We start from the raw sequence: 20,640 nt of genomic DNA, 5'->3' as shown, positions 1-20,640 counted from the left end.
ACTAGTCATATTCCTCCATTGACTTCCATTGAAAAATATTTGCAGATATCTCTAACTGAGTTTTGACTAGTCACAATTGTAATTAGAGATATCTCTAACTGAGTTTTTACTAGTCATACATTTGGAGATGTCTTTAATTCGTAATATTTAGAGATATTTACAAATATATTTGAAGATATCTCTAATTAATTTACTAATAGTCGAATTACAGTTGTAGATATCTTGAATTGGATTTTTGACGAGTCAAAACTCATTTAGAGATAGCTGCAAATATTTTTCAATGGAAGTCAATGGAGGAATATGACTAGTCATAATATATTTGCAGATATCTCCAATCTGATTTCGTACTAGTACAATTGTAATTGCAGATATCTCTAATTGTCATTCTGACAAGTCGAATTATAATAATGACTTGTCAAAATATATAATTATATCTCTAAATATATTTATGGATAGTCAGAACAAGGTTTAAATGTTAAAACAGCTTGCCATACGCTCTCACTCAGCAGCACAGTGGAGATTTCTCTAGTTATATCCTTTCAGTCGTTTGATATGCAGTGACATGCAGTCAAATATTTCGCCAAACAGTCCTTAGGGATGCGGTGACACGCAGTCAGATATTTTACTGGACAGATCCGCCACTTTTGGCGCTCATAAACAGTCAAAGCTCTCGTGCTGCAGGAATGAGGAGATCTGCTGAAGGCTCGCAGCTGGCGTGCTGTGAGCAGTTTGCGTCTTTAATAAACTACGGCAGTTTGCGTTCACTGAACAGCAAGAATGATTAATAAATCCATATCAAACAGTCCCTTAAAAGTCACGTCTCGCTTTCGGTTTCGGGCTTTGGCGCGTTTCGCGCTCACACACAAGCGTACCGCGCCAAAGCCCAAGTGTACCGCGCTCAGGCACACCTCTTCCAACCGGGCCAGGGCCGGCCAAGTGAACCGTGCTTGAGCCCGATTCAGCGCACTCACACTTCTCAAACGATCCGGGAAACGGGCCTGGGCACGGTACGGATGGCATAGTGTGAGTAGGCCCTAAGAGAACTAGACAAGGATCAGAAATTGAGCTGGATATTTATATTTGTTTATATTATTTGCTAAATGCTCGTTTTGTTTAAAGTTACAGTTTATATATCTGACTGTTTGTATTAAATGACAAAATTGTATTACAAATAGTATATAAATATAAATATATTCATACATTTTAATACAAGAAATGCTGCTGTGAAGAAAATATAAAACTGTGTATGGAAAGCACCGTCAATGCACCGTGATGCACCGAAATATCGAATTGAACCGAATCGATGGCATGATAATCGTAACCGAACCGAACCGTGAGACTAGTGTAGGTTCACACCTCTAATGTGTGTATATACAGTTTTCACCTGAAAGTCCTGACCTGAATCCAATTGAGATGCTGTGGCATAACCTTAAAAAGGTGGTTCCTCCAGAGTGCTGTAACCGCAAGTTACCGAAAACGTTTAATTGCAGTTCTTTCTGTTAAGGATGGCCTAATTAGTTATAGGGTTTAGGGGCAAACCCTTTTTCACACAGGGGTATGTAGTTTTGAATAGCACGACTGCATGATGTGCTTACTTGTATCATCTCTGACTAATATTTAAATTGGTTTGACTAAAAATAATGGGCGGCACGGTGGCTCAGTGGTTAGCTCTGGCGCCTCATAGCAAGAAGGTCGCTGGTTCAAGTCCCAGCTGGGCCAGTTGGCATTTCTGTGTGGAGTTTGCATGTTCTCCTCGTGTTGATGTGGGTTTCCTCCGGGTGCTCCGGTTTCCCCCCACAGTCCATAGATATACACTATACGTGAATTTGATCAACTAAATTGGTCATAGTGTGTGTGTGTGTGTATATATGGGTGTTTCCCAGTTCTGGGTTGCTGCTGGAAGAGCATCCGCTGCATATAAGATATGCTAGATAAGTTGAGGGTTCATTCCGCTGAGGTGACCCCTGATAAATAAAGGACTAAGCCAAAGGAAAATGGATGGATGGATCTGAAAGCATTAAAGTGTGACAAATATGTTAAACCCATTCCAGTTTATAATTATTTTAATGTGTACGTCAACAGCCCTCAAAGAAATGAGGAAAAGAAACAAGTAAACACTTTACAACTCTTTCTTTTCATGACCCCTGGAAACCCCTGAAATGTGTGTGTGTGTGTGTGTGTGTGTGTATGTGTGTGTGTGTGTGTGTGTGTGTGTGTGTGTGTGTGTGTGTGTGTGTGTGTGTGTGTGTGCGTGCGTGCGTGCGTGCGTGCGTGCGTGCGTGCGTGCGTGCGTGCGTGCGTGCGTGCGTGCGTGCGTGCGTGCGTGCGTGCGTGCGTGCGTGCGTGTGTTAGGATGGAGCGAGAGATCGCGCAGCTGAAGCAGAGGATCAGCGAGAGTGAAGGAAGCGTCCGCAGTCTCAGTGTGAGCGGAGAAGAGAAGAACCAGTCGCCCGTCAGTCCCATTCACACCCTGCACACCGTCCTGTCTATAGGAGACGAGAGGTACTCCATCATCCCAATTAAACCCTAGCTTTGCTTCCATCCACCTGCTTTAAATATGCATTTTGGAATATCGCATTGAAGTTGGCCTGAAACAAAGATAAAATTGGCCTTTTTTCCCCCCCATGTTGTGAAGTACATCTGATTAAAGCAGCCCTGAAATGAGAAAAAAAATTCTATGATTTGGAAAGATTGGCGCGGCATGGTGGCTCAGTGGTTAGCACAGCTAGAAGGTTGCTGGTTCGAGTCCCGGCAGGGCCAGTTTGCTTCTCTGTGTGGAGTTTGCATGTTCTCCCCGTGTTCGCGTGGGTTTATTTCCATCTTTGGATGGAAACAGTTAGTGATGACCAAACTGAACTCTTCCTGCTATTTCTCATTTCTCCGTCAGGCTAAACGCATATATTGAAGAGGAGGTGCAGAGGAGGCTCCAGAAACTCAACCTGCTGAACAGAGAAAACAACAACACTCTCTCTCTGTCCTCAGACTCGCTGCAGGTACTCTAGATGGATCCATACATCATCTTTGGCTTTTCGAAATTAATATATTTAATGGAACAGTCCACTTTTTTGAAAACAGGCATTACATACAAACATTTTACAGCTCCCCTAGAATTTAACGTTTGAGTTTTAATTTTTTTTTAATCCATTTAGCCGATCTCCTGGTCTTGCATGAGCACTTTTTGCCAACCTGATTTCACCAAGTAGGACCTGTTCCTGGAATAACATCCTTATTGATCCTGGAACAACATTCCAATCAGCCAATCAGAATTAAGGGATATGTTTACAGTTTATGTTAAGATTAGGTTTACTTTTAGGTTTATGCACTTCTACATGAGTGTTATCGAAGTATTATTCCCCTGTGATTTTGGAAAATAGGGAATGCCTTTTCCAACAAAAATGATGTTCCAGGATCAACATACTGTAGATGGTAACAGTGGCGCCTGCAGCCATACGGCTGTATGCACTGTGCGTACCTGCCATGAGAGGGTGGGAATTAATGCTGCTTTTTGTTTATTTATTTGTGATAATTTAATTTTGTTATTAAACAGTATATACTACAGCTGCCTGCTTTTCCACTATCATGCCAAATCGTTCTAAGAACACTTTGGTACGGTTACGGTTGTTTACAAACAACCTGCAGGATTACAAACCGATTACAAACTGTTCTCGGCCTGGAATTGAACTGTGCCGACAGATTCTGTGTGTTGACATCGAAGCTCTGGTCTCAAGCTACCACAGCTGGCTCAGCGGCAGCGCGCTTGTTATCAGACATCCACAAGTGAACTACACTACATTTAATATAAAAAAATTATACAGGTCTAAACCATACAGTTTTGAAAAGGGTTTTAAAACCATAGAGCAGTCTCTGGCAGAGAATCACTGGCCCACCACATTCTTACGAACGTATTTTATTTATTAAAGTTATTATTTCATAGACTTGGATATAACCATGTATAATAAAAACTACTAACCCGTCGTCTAAAATCTTAAAATAATAAAATGGACCATTATTTTATTCGTGACTAGAGCTTGATTAATTTAATTGGCATCCTAGGCAATGAGACCTTTACTTCGCCCGACTGAATGAAAGTTTATAGCATGCAGCGCTGTATTTGGTAGCACAAAAACTCGCTCTGATCCGGGAGAGAACTTTACCAACAGCTACATGCACTGCTAAAAGACTTTTTTTCTGCTGCGCATTGAATAAAGATACACTTAACATCATCAATGTCCACAATCATATACATCCTATATCCACGAAACACGAACTTGCAGACTCTTTAAACAACGAGGAAATAACTGCACTTTAGTCAAGCCAGACGGCTTGTTTTGTAATTTAGTGCCGGTTATAGCACCTGAAGGACGGTTACGGAGTGTTGTGATGTCAGCCTTCACCGGAGGAAGTCTAATCTTACTTTACTTTTTTGGACTTTTCTTTGAAAGCTTTAGTGGCACTGTAGCTGTCCAAGGTACTGTTGTATGATTTAAATTATAGCCTATATATGCACCAATAAACAAGTCAATGAATAGATAAAATAAGTATAGATTCTTAAATGTCGGTATTGTTTTTACTAAAAAAAAAACAAGAAAACAAATGTTTTATAAAAGTAAAATGAGCATTTTTTTTACAATTCAGTTAAATGTAAGTTGGATATTTATGGGAACATGTAGCATGTTTCTGTTTTTTTATTAATTTTTTATTTTTTTCTCTGTGATCTTTAATGTATACTGGGTAGCTACGTGAAATTTAATTTAAAATGTCAAGCAGGAATTTTTCTATAGCTTTAATTATGAAGACAATAAAATATTAAAAATAACAAATAAAATTATAAAAATACAAAGATAAAAAGCAGAATTTTGCTAAATAAAAAAAAATATATTTGTTTTTATTTAACGTTTGAATACTGAAATAACAGCCATCGGAAGGGGGCGGGGCGGTGCTGGATTTGTGCGTACCTTGGACTAAAATCCTGCAGGCGCCCCTGGATGTTAATGCAGGATCGCATCGTACTTGGCAAAATCATGATGTACATAGTTCCTAGCCATATCCACCTAAAAACAAGCATTTTTTAATTTTCTAACTAAGACTTTAAAAAAAAAATTGCAATATGTTACCTCAGAATAGCATGTGAAGGAACAGTACAAATCCTGAGAAGTTACTATATATTTTTACATCTCAAATTGTAAACAAGCTTCCATACAATAATCCCATGAAACACTCAGGATTGATTTTTTTTTTCATTCCCACGGTTGTTTAACAGGAGGAGGAGCAGGATAGTGAGGGTAGCTCTGTTAGATTGACGGATGAGGTAAGCACAGCCCTCAGCCAATCAGCTCCAGCTGAGCGCTCTGTGATTTGCATGATCCAGCCCCTGATTTGCATACAACTCACAATCTCTGAGTAGATTGGTTTTTTTTCTTCCTCTTTTCGGGAGCATGCGGCCTGTCCACTGATGTCTTGCTTAGATTCACCACACCTGACTGTCTTTGCAACCTCAGTCATGAGAAGAAATGACAAATAAGTGCTTTAAAATTAATTTAAAGTCTGCATGAATTTGAAGTTGCTGAGACTTTTATTTTAGTATGTTGATGCACTTTCAACTGAAATGGAATATTAAATAGGGGGCGGGGCTTTAATTTTGAGCATCATTCCCTCATAGCCAACTGACTGTAAGAGGGGCGTGGTTAAGGATAATAATGTACAGTTGCTATGGAAACCCTCAGCTTGATATCATAGACTGTAAAAGATATGGGCGTAGTATCCGTGACATCACCTATAGGTTTCTGAAGAACGCAAAAAATCAGAGCCATTTTGTTCACGCATCATCGCACCCACCAGCGGATACCAAACAAGGGCAAAGAGGCAGAGCATGAGCGGAGCACCAGACACCTGCTAGCATTTTGCTTAGATAGAGTTTTTTTTTTGTTGGGAGAAACGCTTAATACTTCATCACCTGCTACTTGTTTGTGTTCTGACCACTTCCAAATAATAAAACATAGTCTCTGTTAGTAAATGCAAGGCTATTGATGAAATCCAGGCATAACACTGTATGACAACGCTTCAGATGACTGTTTTAGAGCCTACAGCTAATCAATCTGCCATATTCTGGAGTGCATTACAGCTCTAAAGACAATTATAAATGATAAATGATCTTAAATGAAGCAAATGCATTCATAGAGATGGTGTATAAGTATATAATTTCACTCACCTGGGAAATGGAGGCCACGTGAATGGTTTGTGAGCACAATTAAGTACCATTTCATCTGATAATTGTAGGAAATAATAACACAAAGCAACTGACTGTGTAAAGCCACATAAAACAAAACTAAAATACAATGAATATGCAGAGTTCAGCAGCTAATCAGCCGGAATCAGCTGAGGTGAAGTGACGGTGACCAGCGAGACCTAGCTATATATATATATAGACTAAACTAAAAGAAGTCAGAAACATTATATTGTATATACTGCATTATTTATGTATTTTTTTTTGGGTGGGGGGGATCCTTGCTGTATTTCATATATTATTTTTATTATCCTTATTTATTCCGTTTAATTGTATTGAATCTTTACCTACTAAATCAAACCGAGAACTAAATACAATTTAAACCTTGTGAATCAGAATCAATACCCAGCCCTACTAATAATTAACAATATATACAGTACTGTGCAAAATTTTTGGTCCCCCCACAGTTTTGTTGAAGAAATAAATAAAAATAATATGGACAAAAGGCATTATTTAGTATGAGTCCATATATCAGACCAGATTTTATGTGTGTTTTTTCTGTACAGGTAATCCTATACTGCCTCTACTACACTATATTAAGGTCTGGAGTCTGGGGAGGCCATTTCATGACTGTTTTAGCTGTTTTTATCTATAAAAATCATGAATATCTTCAAATTTCATACAATTTCATAATCTATCTATAAATATAGTTATTTTTCAGGTGAGGAGCATGAGATTATTACACTATATGATACATAATTATACTAAAATTACAAACCTAATGGTGGCCGAAGACATTTGCACAGTACTGTATATCTCAGCAATCACGTGACTCTAATGACCTCTTTCAATCTCACAGGACAATGATAAAAAGCGTTTCGACCAGCGCAAACTCAAATACGAGGTACAGTCTTGTATGTTTATTGAACGTTATTTCCCGAGCACTCAAACGGAGATCGTTTTCTGATTGTATTTGCTCTCATTTCCACAGCGGCTGGTGTCGATTCCTCTGGATCTGAGTCCGGAGAGTCTGAAGGATCCGGTGAAGATCTGCATCCCGCGCTATGTGCTGTGTGGACAAGGCAAAGACGAGCACTTTGAGTTTGAAGTCAAGGTTTGTCGGTGTTTCACTCTGATATCTGTGTGTCTGAGTGCGTGTTTGAGCTGAGTTTTCTGTGTCCGGGTTTAGATCACTGTTCTGGATGAAACCTGGACGGTGTTCAGAAGATACAGTCGTTTTCGGGAGATGCACAAATCGATGAAGCTCAAATATCCAGAGGTATGATGTAAAAGCATCACCGATCTATCGGTTATTTATCAATCTATCAATGTAAAAACTGTTCAGTTATGAAATCTATCAAATGTTTGTGTGAATTGTATTTGAACATTAAGTCATGTTGTTTTCATGTTGTAATTCATTCATTGTGGATAAAAATATAAATGTTAAAAATGAATATCAATTTAGATCAAATTAATTCCAGTAATCTGTCTCTTTCTATATAATTTGCACATCTTTTTAAGTACATTTTTAGGAGCATTTATTTGTTTTTATTTGTTTAATTATTATTAATATTAAGATTTTTTAAAGCATTTTAATTAGAAAAATGCACAAATGTAAAAGTTTAAATGTTCATTTAACTTGTCAATATGTATACTTGTCAACATAATACAAATTATGACCAAATAGGACCACTTTTTTGCATATTAATAAGATTAATTTGTTTAAAAAAATGTGTATATATATATATATGTATATAAAATATTTTGTCCAGTAGATTTAAGGTATTTTATGTATTAAAATCATGTTGTTTTTCCTAAGAATTGTGTAGTACAAGAAATGGCAGTAAATGTCATGTAAAATGGCATTCAAACTCACATTATTAGCATTTAACACTGAATAAAGCACATGAGGTGTACCTGAGGTGATCATTGTAAAGAAATAGAAGCCGTTTCTAATATGTCAATTCGAGGTGTTGGTTAGGACAAAAACTCCTTTAAATTTATTTTACCGCATGCCATTGCTTTTATGTAGAACACTCGCTCTTGTTGGTCCTCAATCTGGCAACCTGCGCTTGCGTGTTTTGATCCAGGAATGCAATACCTAGTTCAACCACTGGGTGTTAAAACTTACTGCATCTCTAAACTGTATTTCGTAAATAATTAAAAAATGTTTATCTTGTAAATAATTGGTAACTAATATTAGAATAATTAGTAACTAATATTAAAATAATATTAGTAAACAATTGATTTATCAGGATCTTCAATGTTGTTGTTTTTTTAAGCTTGCTGCTTTGGATTTCCCACCCAAGAAGATTTTCGGGAACCGAGACGAGCGGACGATCGCGGAGCGCCGGAACCAGCTGGAGGTGATCAGATGCGTTTTACGTTCATTCAGTCGTCGGCCAATGAAAAACCACTGCTGATGTATAATGTCGTTCTGTTCCTCCAGCAATACCTGCGCAACTTCTTCCGGGTGATGATGTCCACGTCGTCCTCTTCTCCAATCAGCACAGACGAGTTCGGCCTCAATCTCTCCAAACACGCCGTGTGGGACATCTCACCTTTCTTTAAGAAGGGGGTGTTCGACTACAGCAGCCACGGGACGGGCTGACACACACACACACACACGCACTCATTTGCATAGACTTCATGCAACAAATACGTAACTACAAACCAATTCACTCCAAAACATTTCACCCTAAAATAAAATCCCACAAAATAAGGAAGTATATTTTCTGCTTAAAATCAAGTCTTTAGGTCCACAAAAGATGTTTTGCATGGTGACATTTGTTTTTTTCAAGGCAGTTTTATATAATGCGCACAATAGATTATCTTTATTATTACATATATTTTTGGTTTATTCTTAGGTGTGATTTTAATTATAGTAATTAATTGTACTGTAACTTATTGTATTAAAGTTTAAAATTACTGAAATTTTTATTTTATATTTGTATATTAATAATAACAACAACAAACACAATTTATTATTATTATTATTATTATTATGTTACCACAGACTGAGAATAGCAGTAAAACAAAGCAACTATGATGTAGAATTCCCTGACAATATAACTTTAAATAAATAAACAAATAAATAAATAAATAAAATTATATGTATATATATATTTTTTCTTTTTTTGTAGTTTATTTTAGGTGTAACTCTCATAGTAATACTTTTTTTCTATAATATAGATAAGAATTAATTAAATGTATATTATTATATTACATTGTTATAAGTATTATTATATAGTAGCATTCATTAAATATACCAGTAATTAATTGTACTGTAATTATTTGTATTAAAGTTTAAAATTACTGAAATTATTGTATTATATTTGTATTATAATAACAACAAACAGTTATTATTACTCTTATTATTATTAATATTATTATATTACTACTGACTGAGAATAGCCGTAAAACAAAGCAAGTATGATGTAGAAATATCTGAAAATATATATATAAATATAAATAAACATAAAATGTGTGTGTGTGTGTGTATATATATATATATATATATATAAATAATATATGTATATATATGTATAAATTTATATATATATATATATATATATATATATATATTTCTTTTTTTTTTATAATATAGATAAGAATTACTTAAATGTATATTGTTATATTATATTGTTATAAGTATTATTATTTAAAGTAGCATTGATTAAATATACCAGTACATCTGTGCAACTACGTTGTATAACTACTCCAATTTAAGTGCTAAATCTTTTAAACCAATCTGCATTGTCATCAAATATAACAAAATTACAATACAAAAACAATTTTCTTTTTCTTTCTTTTTATTTTGAGGTGAAATACGACCTGTACCTGCTCATAAACTCACTCAGGAAGGCTGTAAACCAGGATCGTGCAACACTGAGGATCCAAAGTAGATGTAAATAGTTTCGTCAGTGCCTTTCCGGCATTAATTCAAGCTTTAAACGCTTTTGAAGAATGAGAAATATAGACTTCATCATCATCAAAACCTGCTCTAAACGTCTAGTGTTTACATTAGGGACCACAAAGCCTGTTTCTGTGGACAAACGGGACGTCCTGTAGCTGCTACTTCAGTTCGTGGTTCGCTTTAAATCAATTTCGCTGTAAATAATGAATCGCCAATGCTTGACTCTGGATTCTAATCCACATATACTGCCATTTCAAACAATTACAGCAAGCTCCATAACACTTCAGCACATTTCTATTGTTTTTATAACCACTGTGAGGTCAAAGCTCTCAAATTAGCACTTGTACTGTGAGGCCATGACTTCCAGATCAACTAATAGTGCTTTTGATTCAGAATAATCGCCCTATATGCAATTAAAGGGGTAGTTCACACCAAAAATCAATTCAGGTCATCTAAGAAGAAGACTTTTTTGTCTTCAGTACAATATTAGAGTAGATTTTTAGCTGAAACTGTTGTGCTTGGTGATTTTTGAAATGCAAGTCAATTTATTACCAGCATTTTAGAGTCTAAAAAACACATACAGGCTAAATAAAATTAATATCTGTGCTTGTGGTGATACATTGAGGTCTTAAAATGATAATAATATTGTAAATAACATTCACATTTTTTGCACTGTTCAATTATTTCACGTCATAAGTCTACTTTTAAGTTCATAAGCCACATGTATTCATTTAGTGTTGCCTGTGTTTGATTTTTTTTTTGTACCCTAAAAGTGGCTCCAAAAGTAGCCAAAGAGACGGGTTAAGCTAAAAACGTCTTTAATGTTGTACTGAAGACACAAAAGTCACCATCATCTTAAAGAAACACTCCATTTTTTGGAACTAGGCTTATTTTGCTACACCCATAGAGTTAAACAGCTGAGTTTGAATCCATTCAGCTGATCTCAGAGTCTGGCGGAAGCACTTTTAGCTTAGCTTAGCATAGCATAATTCATTGAATCGGATTAGACCATTAGCATCTCGTTCAAAAATGACCAAAGAGTTTTGATAATTTTGCTGTTTGAAGCTTGACTTTTGTGTAGTTACACTGTGTACTTAGGCCAAAAATGAAAGCTAACTACACAAGCTTTGAATAGAAAAATAAGCAAAGCTAGATGCTAATTGTCTAATCTTATTCAATGATTTATGCTAAGCTAAGCTAAATGTGCTTAAGTCAGGCTGGAGATCATCTGAATGGATTCAAAAGTGGTTAAACTCGATCGTTTAACTCTAGGGGAGCAGTAAAATTAGAACATTTCCCCCTCAAAAGGTGGAGTGTTCCTTTTAATGGCAGCAATTTTGGGGTGGACTGCCCCTTTAAGGGCTTTTACTGTAGTCTACGCTGTAAATTACTGTCTGACTGAAGTACTATAAAGCCATATGTATATGCAGAATGTATATTGTACACTTGATCTGTACAGAGGGAGTTTGTTTTCATGAAGAAAGGGATAGCACTGCTAAATTAGCCGTTAGCATTATTGTGTTTACTTATAATGAATACTGGGAGTAAGATGTACACATTTTTAAATCCATGTTTGCATTATTTTTATTTCTGAAACTGAATGTAATAGATCTGGTAATTCAGTGACGAGCCGTTTCAGGGCCATAATGAATTCACAGTTTATTTATTTGCAAAAATACAGTTTTGTTGATGCGACATTTCAATGTGATCATGTTCATATGATTAACGCAGCTCCTTCAGAAGTGGACGTGATGAATAAAAATGTGCTTCTGTTTCAGGATTTGTGGTGGTTTTTCTACTGGTCGCTCTGAAGTTTGCCTATTTTCGACAGATCTGCAAATGAGACGTTCGCCGAGCCTCGTTTTGCTGGTTTGGCCTGTAAATTCATCACAAGTCAGTATCTCACATGTGATTGGTCAGCATATATATATATATATATATATATATATATATATATATATATATATATATATATATATATATAAATAAATAAATAAAAGTAGCCAATGAAAATGCAGCATACCTGAGAGTCGTGAGGCTTCCAGCCAATCATGTAGAGGATCTGAAAGGTGGCAGGAACTGAACCGTCTTCATTGCCGTACATCTCTAAATTTTGGTAAACACAAAATATATTCAGCTGAAGTCAAAATTATTACATATTATTTTATGGGTTTAAGCTTTAGCAAAAAAAAAAGTGATATTAAAAGTGCAGTAAGTTTAACACCTAGTGGTTAAACTAGGTATTGCACACTTGGATCAGAACACACGCATGCTGAGGTTGCCAGATTGACGACCAACAGGATAATATTTAATAATGTTATTGAATAATGTAATTTAATAATAATAATAATGTTTTATTAATCACTACGATTAATTTTATCTGTCAATAAATCACACCTTAAAATAGATTATATGATTGCTCAAACGTAAATAAACGCGTGAGAAACAAAGTAATATGATTTCACTTGATTATTAAATTTTTAATATTTAAACCCACATTTGTCTATATTTAAAATTATGTAATTTTTTTTTTTACATGAAACATTCTAATATTATTGTATATAATGTTTAATAATTAATAAATATATGTTACCCCGGACAACAAATCCAGTCTTAAGTTGCACTGGAATATTTTTGGTAATAGCCAAAAATATATCGTATGGGTCAAAATGTTTCTTTCATGCTAAAATCATTCGAATATTAACTAAAGATCAAATTTTCGACTGTAAATTTTTGATTAGTAATATGCATTGCTAAGAGCTTAATTTGCACTAAAGGTGACTTTTTTTCCTCAATATTTATCACAATTATTAATATTTATATTTTATATATATATATATATATATATATATATATATATATATATATATATATATATATATATATATATATATATATATATATTAAATGGTGCGCTTCCGCACGAGTCACACCTTTATAAATAGCCGCCGCCGCCAACATCGTGTCTCTTTGCAGGAGTAACTTTCTATTCCATGCGCAGTTGCTCTCACCCATACCTGAAGAACAGAAACTGTGAACGAACTTTCCTTCCATTTGATAGCATTAGACATAAACTCAGAGTTTACCTTGTAAATCCCTCATGACCTCCAGCATACCAGGATAATTGACCTGAACTTCATCAATGTCCTGCAACACAACAATGAGCCTGGATATAATCACACGAAGCAGATAAAAGGCTTTAAAATATAGTGTCTAATACTGCGTTCACACCAGATGCGTCAAGGAAGCGTAAAAGTCGAGTAATTTACATGTTAAGTCAATGCAATGACGCAAATAGACATCCTACAGCGCAATACGTGCAAATGAGGCAGTGCGAATGATGCGATTTGCGCGAATAAAGCGGTGCGAGTTGAGAGTTTTGCACGATTGACGCGCTTAACGAATCGCTCAAGTTTGAAAATCTGAACTTCAGCGGACATTCGTGCCGCGTTAACCAATCAGGAGCTTTCTCTTGTGGGGGAGTGATTATGATGTAGTGCCTGCTGTTGGTGTCCCGGAGTAAAAGTTGCTCCGGGGTAGAAGTTGCTCAGTCAGAAGCAACACTGAAAGCCTCCATCCTCCAGCTTAAGTTTTTGGAGGAGTTTATGAGCTCACAGAGCTGGGTGCACCTCTGAAAGATCTAGTGGACTCAGACACTGCTCCAAACGAATCGACGCTGTTTTTCAGCTTTAATAAAGCACATAAAACAGCTATTCTCTCAATAAAAGCCATGTTAGCCTTTTAGCCACCAAGCTAGTGTCACCGGGCAGACAGAAGCCCTGCTCATCAAGCAAATCCACCATACCTACCAACACTCCCATTTTTCCGGGGAGTCTCCTTTATTTCAGACCCATCTCCCGTTTTGAAAACTCCTGGAATTTCAACCCCCTAACCCCCGTTCCTCAGCTTTTTGCTTTTTTGTACAGTCCCCTGATCGCCGACCTTGGTAGGACAGACCAAGGACCCCATTCTTCAGTTTGGGAACACCCCAATCCCCCCTCTGATCTTCAATTCACTAATCCCCCCCCTTCTAATGTTCGCAAATCCACCCCCCCTGCCACCCGGTGTTCCGGATTTTCAGAGACAATTGTTGGCAGGTATGGAAATCTGTGATGATTTTTTAGTGCATTTGACCTTCGGATGAAGCGAGCAAACTCATAAAATGTTCACTCGTCTATTTACGTGTGAATAGCACAATTTATCCGCGCGTTCTGTGTCTGGTGTGAGCACAGCATAAATCTGCCGCTATGTTGATGCATAGCGTGTTTGTAACTCCATCCCTATTTGAAATGTGGGCTGGGAGCACAATCTCATTTGAATTTAAAGCAACAGGCACCAAACGGCACAACTTGGATCAAAGCCTGAATGGGTGAGTTTCAGAGAGCTATAAAACAGTATTAGTGTGGTATTTTGACATGAAACTTCACACTCTAGGGAGTTCAGAGACTTATTTTACATTTTGTAAAAAAGGATGTAATAGGGCCCCTTTATATTTACCACAGTGAGCATGTTGAATCCGGCCTGTCCCAGCAGGTTGCCCAGGTCAGTGACGGCAGTATACGGTGAGATGTGTGGCGCAAACCCGCCCTCCCTCTCCAGCTCCGCCAACTGCAGAGAACAGCGCAGCTCGTACAGCGTCTCACCGCCGACCATCGCTCCGATGAACACACCATCCGGCTTCAACACCTGGTGAATCTGAACACAACACAAGTCCATTCATTCATTTCATTTTCACCATAGCAGAATGAACCGTCAACTTATCCAGCATATGTTTCACGCATCAGATGCCCTTCCAGCTGCAACCCATCACTGGGAAACATCTATACACACTCATTTACACACACACCACAGACAATTTAGCTTCACTCAGTGGCTCAGTGGTTAGCACTTGCGCCTCACAGCAAAAAGGTCACTGCTTCGAGTCCCGGCTGGGTCAGTTTGCATTTCTGTGTGGAGTTTGCATCTTCTCCCCATGTTGGCGTGGGTTTCCCCCACAGTCCCAAGACATGTGGTATAGGTGAATTAGATGAACTAAATTGGCCGTGGTGTATGAGTGTGTATGGGTGTTTCTTAGTACTTAGTTCTAGGTGGAAAGGCATTCGCCGCGTAAAACATATGCTGGAATAGTTGGCGGTTCATTCCGCTGTGGTGACCCCTAATAAATAAAGGGGCTAAGGCAAAGATGAATGAATGATATATAGCGCTACTCATACCTGTCGCAGGGCTCCGGGAAGGTCGTTGATCCAGTGCATACTGAGGAGACAAATAAGGGTTTGTAAATAACAGCTCATTCCTAAATTTCCCCATCATGCACTGGGGTGGTGTGGTACCTCAGGCTGCTGAGCACTAGGTCAAATGTGTTTTCTTTAAAGGGCAGGAACTCCTCGTCTGCCATCACACACTGAGCGGGAATATCACTTTTCTTCCTGTTCCTCTGGAGAGAAAAAAAAAAGCAAGAAAATCTCAGTCATATACAGGTAAAGTCAGAATTATTAGCCCTCCTGTGAATTTTCTTTTAAAGATATTTCCCAAATGATGTTTAACAGAGCAAGACATTTTTCACAGTATTTCCTATAATATTTTTTCTTCTGGAGAAAGTATTATTTGTTTTATTTCAGCTAGAATAAAAGCAGTTTTTATTTATTTTTTTAACCATTTTAATAAAATTATTAGCCCCTTTAAGCTATATTTTTCTTCAATTGTCTACAAAACAAACCATCATTATACAGTGACTTGCCTAATTACCCTAACCTGCCAAATTAAGCCTTTACATGTCACTTTAAGCTAAATACCAGCATCTTGAACTAGCATCATGTCCAAATAAAAGTATTAATTTCTTACAAAAACATCCTGCTGACCCCAAACTTTTGACTGTTAGAATGGGCATAATAACGCAGTTATAATGCACATATTTACAGTATTTTGCATTTGCAAATAAAACAAAGCAACAAGAAGTCTCTTACCAGGGACGAGCTTGAAATGTCTGTTAGAAAGAGACGTTCGACAACCTCCTGAAATGAGAGAGAATCCGTGTTACCATAAGACGCGTTTAATTTAGGAATATAACTTTAAAAATTCTGCTGAAAAACACAAAAAAAGATGTGCACGCTGCTCTTTTCAATAAAGTGAAGATTACAAGCTTCTCATGACTCAAATTACTTTTTTTCTGCACGAAAATATGGATTAAATAATGGATACTTGCCAGACTAAGAACAGTTTTACCTTACTCAAATGCTCTGCGATGTGGCTCCTTCCACATCCTACATCCAGAGCCAGAGGGAAAGTCCTGTAATGACATTCAAAAATGTATGTTTTGTTATTGTTTACTGGAACTCATGTTTTCGCTGCAAAACCCACAGTACTATTCTTATTCTGGTGAAAACTAATAGGAGATATTAGTCAGAATTCCAAAGCTTCTGTTACAATGAAAGTGAACGGAGTCTAGAGCTGTTGAAATCCCCCGAAATAACTTCCAATTCAACTATTCATCACACAGAACTATTGGATGACATACAGTAGTATACATTATTGCCATGTCTGCAGGAAATTTGACGTATTGCATTGATTATATTTAGCTGGAATAGTTGCTTTTAAATATTTCACTCTACCCGATTAAATTTCTATTAATGATTAGTTTTAATTGCTAATATGTGACCCTGGACGGCGAAGCAGTGGCGCAGTAGGTAGTGCTGTTGCAACACAGCAAGAAGGTCGCTGGTTCGATCCTCGGCTCAGTTGGCCATTCTGTGTAGAGTTAGCATGTTCTCCCTGTGTTCGTGTGGGTTTCCGCCGGGTGCTCCGGTTTCCCTTACAGTCCAAAGACATGCGGTACAGGTGAATTGGGTAGGCTAAATTGTCCGTAGTGAATGAGTGTGTGTGTGGGGTTTCCCAGGGATGGGTTGCAGCTGGAAGGGCATCCGCTGCATAAAAAAAAAGCTGGATAAGTTTGTGGTTCATTCCGCTGTGGCAACCCCAGATTAATAAAGGGACTAAGCCAACAAGAAAATGAATGAATGTGACCCTGGACAACAAAACCAGCCTTATTATGCAGGGGCATATATTGGCAATAGACAAAAATATACTTGTATGGGTTAAAAATATATAAAACAATCCTTTCATCCCAAAAATCAGTTGATAATTAAATAAAGATTGTGTTATTTTACATTTTTTGGTAAATTTCCTAATGTAAATATATCAAAATGTAGTTTTTATTCGTAGTAAGCACTGCTAAGAACTTTATTTGGACAAAGTTAAAGGCAATTTTCTCAATTCTTTTTATTTTAGATATTTAAATAGTTCCTTATATTATAGTTCCCTATCTTATGATAGTTTTTTTCTTTCTCCATGTTCACACAGACTTTAAATCCTAAATCAGCCTTTATGACATCTGTTCTGTCTCCAGGTTCAATTTTGTCCCGTTTCATAAAAACAAGGGTGTCAAAATGTGCAATGTAAAATCATTAAACTATGGAACCGGAAGTTGCTGAGACTTTTATTATGTCGATGTACTTCCAACTGAAATGGAATATTAAAGGGCACCTATGGTAAAAAATCTACTTTTCAAGCTGTTTGGACAGATCTGTGTGTTGGTATAGTGTATAGACCGTCATACTGGGGTGATATGAACACACCCAGTCCTTTTGTTTCAATTTAACTACAAAAAAAGGGTCAGCCAATTGGAGCTGTTTTCAAATCGATCGCACCATTACGTAGGTGTGCGATCCCCCCGCCCACCGAATTGATTGACAGCTGCGCGCATTAACATGTTCCGGTAGTCGCGTGTATATGTCAACAAGACCAGGCAGACATACGCAAAGCAACCGGGAATAAAAGATTTGTTCTGTTCGCTAGGATCAGCAATCATCATCAAATGTGATTAAGAGTAAGTTTCACATGTTTAAAGTGTTTTAAAACAGAGTATGTGTGTAATTAATTACAGCGTTTTACTTCAGCTTTACTTCATCAGCACAGCCGCGTGTCAGAACAATTATAAAAGAAGACGCTTCAATCCCGGTTTGTGGAAGTTAAATCAGGTTTATTTTGTACATCAGCATAACAGATATCCACACAGTACTTGAGGTTAGCCTTAACTAAACTAAGCGCGCTCTGTCTGCCTGCCTGTGTGTGTGTGTGTGTGTGTGTGTGTGTGTGTGTGTGTGTGTGTGTGTGTGTGTGTGTGTGTGTGTGTGTGTGTGTGTGTGTGTGTGTGTGTGTGTGTGTGTGTGTGTGTGTGTGTGTCGCGCGCGTTAACTTTGTAACGATATTGTGTGTGACTCATCAATGCAACTTCACAATACTGATTAGTAAAGGTTAGTTCTTACTGTAGTATCTCACAAACGCTACGTGAGACCTTCTTCCTTTAAGTCTGTCTGTTGTCTGACGCAGCTGAGGGAGGAGGCATGTAGAAATAGTAGGCGGGAAAGACTCGTCTTAAAGGCGCAGTACGACAAAACCACCCCCTGCTGGAAATCAGTATAAAACAGCATCTTGTAAAAGGTATAATGAAAAATCTGATGGGTATTTTGATCTGAAACTTTATATACACATTCTAGAGACGCAAAAGACTTATATTAAATCTGAAAAAAGGGGTAACCTAGGTGCCCTTTAAGTAGGGGTGGGGCTTTCATTTTGCACATCATTCCCTCGTGGCAAACTAATGGTAAAGGATGTTGATTTATACTTCTGCTTTATGTGTATTCGATGGCACAGCTTTCGCGCGGTCGCATAGCCCTCGCTGACGCACACCTCTCAGTCAAAAAATGTAACTACAGGTTGCAACGACGTGTAGAGCCATGGTCGAGCAAGCTCTGTGATTGGTGACGAGTGTGGGCGGTGCTAAAAGCAGCAAGCCCATTGGAGCGAGTGTTTAAAAGTGTGGAGTCCCGTGAAGGAGCTCCAGATGGAAACTTTTTTTTGTGTACTTGACGATTAAAGTTTTTGCACATCGACTGGCTTCCACCTTTGAATGAGCAAGTTTCAGCTACTTGTACATTAAGATAGTTTAGAAAAAACTAAACAACCATGAAGAAACACGACACAGGAACACAAATACATACTGCCAGCTAGCGAAAGCAAATGGTCAGACTTTCATTGAAGATTACCAAAACAAACTGATTTTCCCGGTGCCATAACTTTCACTGGTTAATTATTCACTTTAAGAATAACAATTTGAGCTAGCAAAATTAAGATTATTAATTTTGATTTCACGCTGACTTTAAAAGCGTGCTGCCTTTATAGGACAGTGCAGACTAGACATTCTGCTAGATATCTCCTTTTCTATCTCGCAAAACTAAATTAAGTCATGATGACACGAAGTAAAACAAATACCATAATTGAATATTTGCCAGAATTATTAATTTTATATTAGCATGTTAAGCATAGTGACCTTGCGACATCGTAAACTCTGTCCGCCACTCTGCTGCCCACCTGCAAACACAACAAAAACACAAGTTCACACACACACAACCCTTTTTGCTCTAATATTAAACAAACATTGTGCACATTATCTGACCTCTTCTCGAAGGTAATCGTATTTGCTGCTGTCCAGTAAAGATGAAGCCCAATCCTTCTGCCTGCGCTTCATGCTCCTGTCAAACACATTCATTCCCTGCCTGGAGGAAAAACTCCGCCATGTTCTGCTCACACCGCGGAGACTCTTCACGGACACGTTCATCATTCCTGATTTATTTATTAGTACATTTTAACATGTAACTAGACTAAAACACAACTGTTTTGAACACATTTTTTTGGCGTGATTGTGAGTGCAGAGCTTTCAGTTCTGCGTCAGACAACAGCAAGAGGTCTGAGGTAAAATATGGAGTGGATCAAACCAACCAGAACACTGGAACACGGATCGGAGTCAGTGAAAAATAGGTTTATTATATTATATTATTATATAATATTATATTATATTATATTATATTATATTATATTATATTAGATTAGATTAGATTAGATTAGATTAGATTAGATTTATTATATTAGGTAAAGTGCTATAGAAAACAGCGTCCATTTTACAACTGCAAAAGTGTCTAAATACAGTAAAAGCACCAGGTCAGCGTTATTATAGTAAACTTTAGGATATTTTCAGTGTATGATTTTAGATTTTTGATAATTTGCAGGAATTTATGTTTATATAGTACTGTATAACGATGTATGTTAAATTAAAAACTGTAATAAAAAATTGAAACTGTAATTTACATTAAATAAAAATAAGTACAAACTGTAAAAAATGTGTGCGTGTGTGTGTTTTAACACTTTACATTTTATAACAGTTAAAGTTAATTTTAAGTAACGTTTTAAGTCAATTTATGGACATTTTTGATTAATTAATTGATTATTTAAAATATATATATATTTTAAATTCTGTAATATAATGGTATATAAGTCAATAAAAATATAATATACCATTATATTTTAATATAATCCTATTTAAGTAAACAAAAATATACCATTATACTTTAATATAGCCTAATCCTATATAAGTAAAGAAAAATATACC

The 20,640-nt window shown here is 36.8% G+C and overlaps 2 protein-coding genes across 7 annotated transcripts in view; one reads left to right on the top strand and one right to left on the bottom strand.

Annotated features, from left to right (window-relative positions):
• Positions 1–11,919, top strand: part of kif16ba (kinesin family member 16Ba) — a 42,619-nt gene extending 30,700 nt beyond the window's left edge. For 2 of the 6 annotated variants that reach the window (XM_087237737.1, XM_087237736.1), the window contains 8 exons: positions 2,353–2,502; positions 2,888–2,993; positions 5,261–5,308; positions 7,083–7,127; positions 7,215–7,337; positions 7,413–7,502; positions 8,506–8,589; positions 8,673–11,919. In XM_087237737.1, the coding sequence (XP_087093863.1) occupies positions 2,353–2,502; positions 2,888–2,993; positions 5,261–5,308; positions 7,083–7,127; positions 7,215–7,337; positions 7,413–7,502; positions 8,506–8,589; positions 8,673–8,834 (808 nt within the window). In that variant the 3' untranslated portion in view covers positions 8,835–11,919. Of the gene's footprint in view, positions 1–1,031; positions 2,212–2,352; positions 2,503–2,887; positions 2,994–5,260; positions 5,309–7,082; positions 7,128–7,214; positions 7,338–7,412; positions 7,503–8,505; positions 8,590–8,672 lie in introns of those variants that run through there. The other 4 variants (XM_087237739.1, XM_087237738.1, XM_087237740.1 and 1 more) reach the window with 3 other exon arrangements.
• Positions 9,841–19,928, bottom strand: ndufaf5 (NADH:ubiquinone oxidoreductase complex assembly factor 5). The gene is made up of 11 exons (NM_001082894.2): positions 19,651–19,928; positions 19,525–19,565; positions 16,362–16,425; positions 16,103–16,150; positions 15,470–15,573; positions 15,353–15,392; positions 14,637–14,834; positions 13,226–13,286; positions 13,073–13,156; positions 12,163–12,245; positions 9,841–12,015 (listed from the first exon to the last, which is right to left on the bottom strand). Exons 1-11 carry the CDS (start codon positions 19,810–19,812, stop codon positions 11,935–11,937), a joined length of 966 nt encoding a protein of 321 aa, NP_001076363.2. The 5' UTR covers positions 19,813–19,928; the 3' UTR covers positions 9,841–11,934.
• Between the last annotated feature and the right edge of the window lie 712 nt (positions 19,929–20,640).

Source organism: Danio rerio, chromosome 1 (genome assembly GCF_052040795.2).
Source record: "Danio rerio strain M-AB ecotype USA chromosome 1, GRCz13ab, whole genome shotgun sequence".
Classification (NCBI taxonomy): Eukaryota; Metazoa; Chordata; class Actinopteri; order Cypriniformes; family Danionidae; genus Danio; species Danio rerio.
Note: the sequence above shows the minus strand (reverse complement) of the source record. Positions and strands in the feature narration are given on the sequence as shown.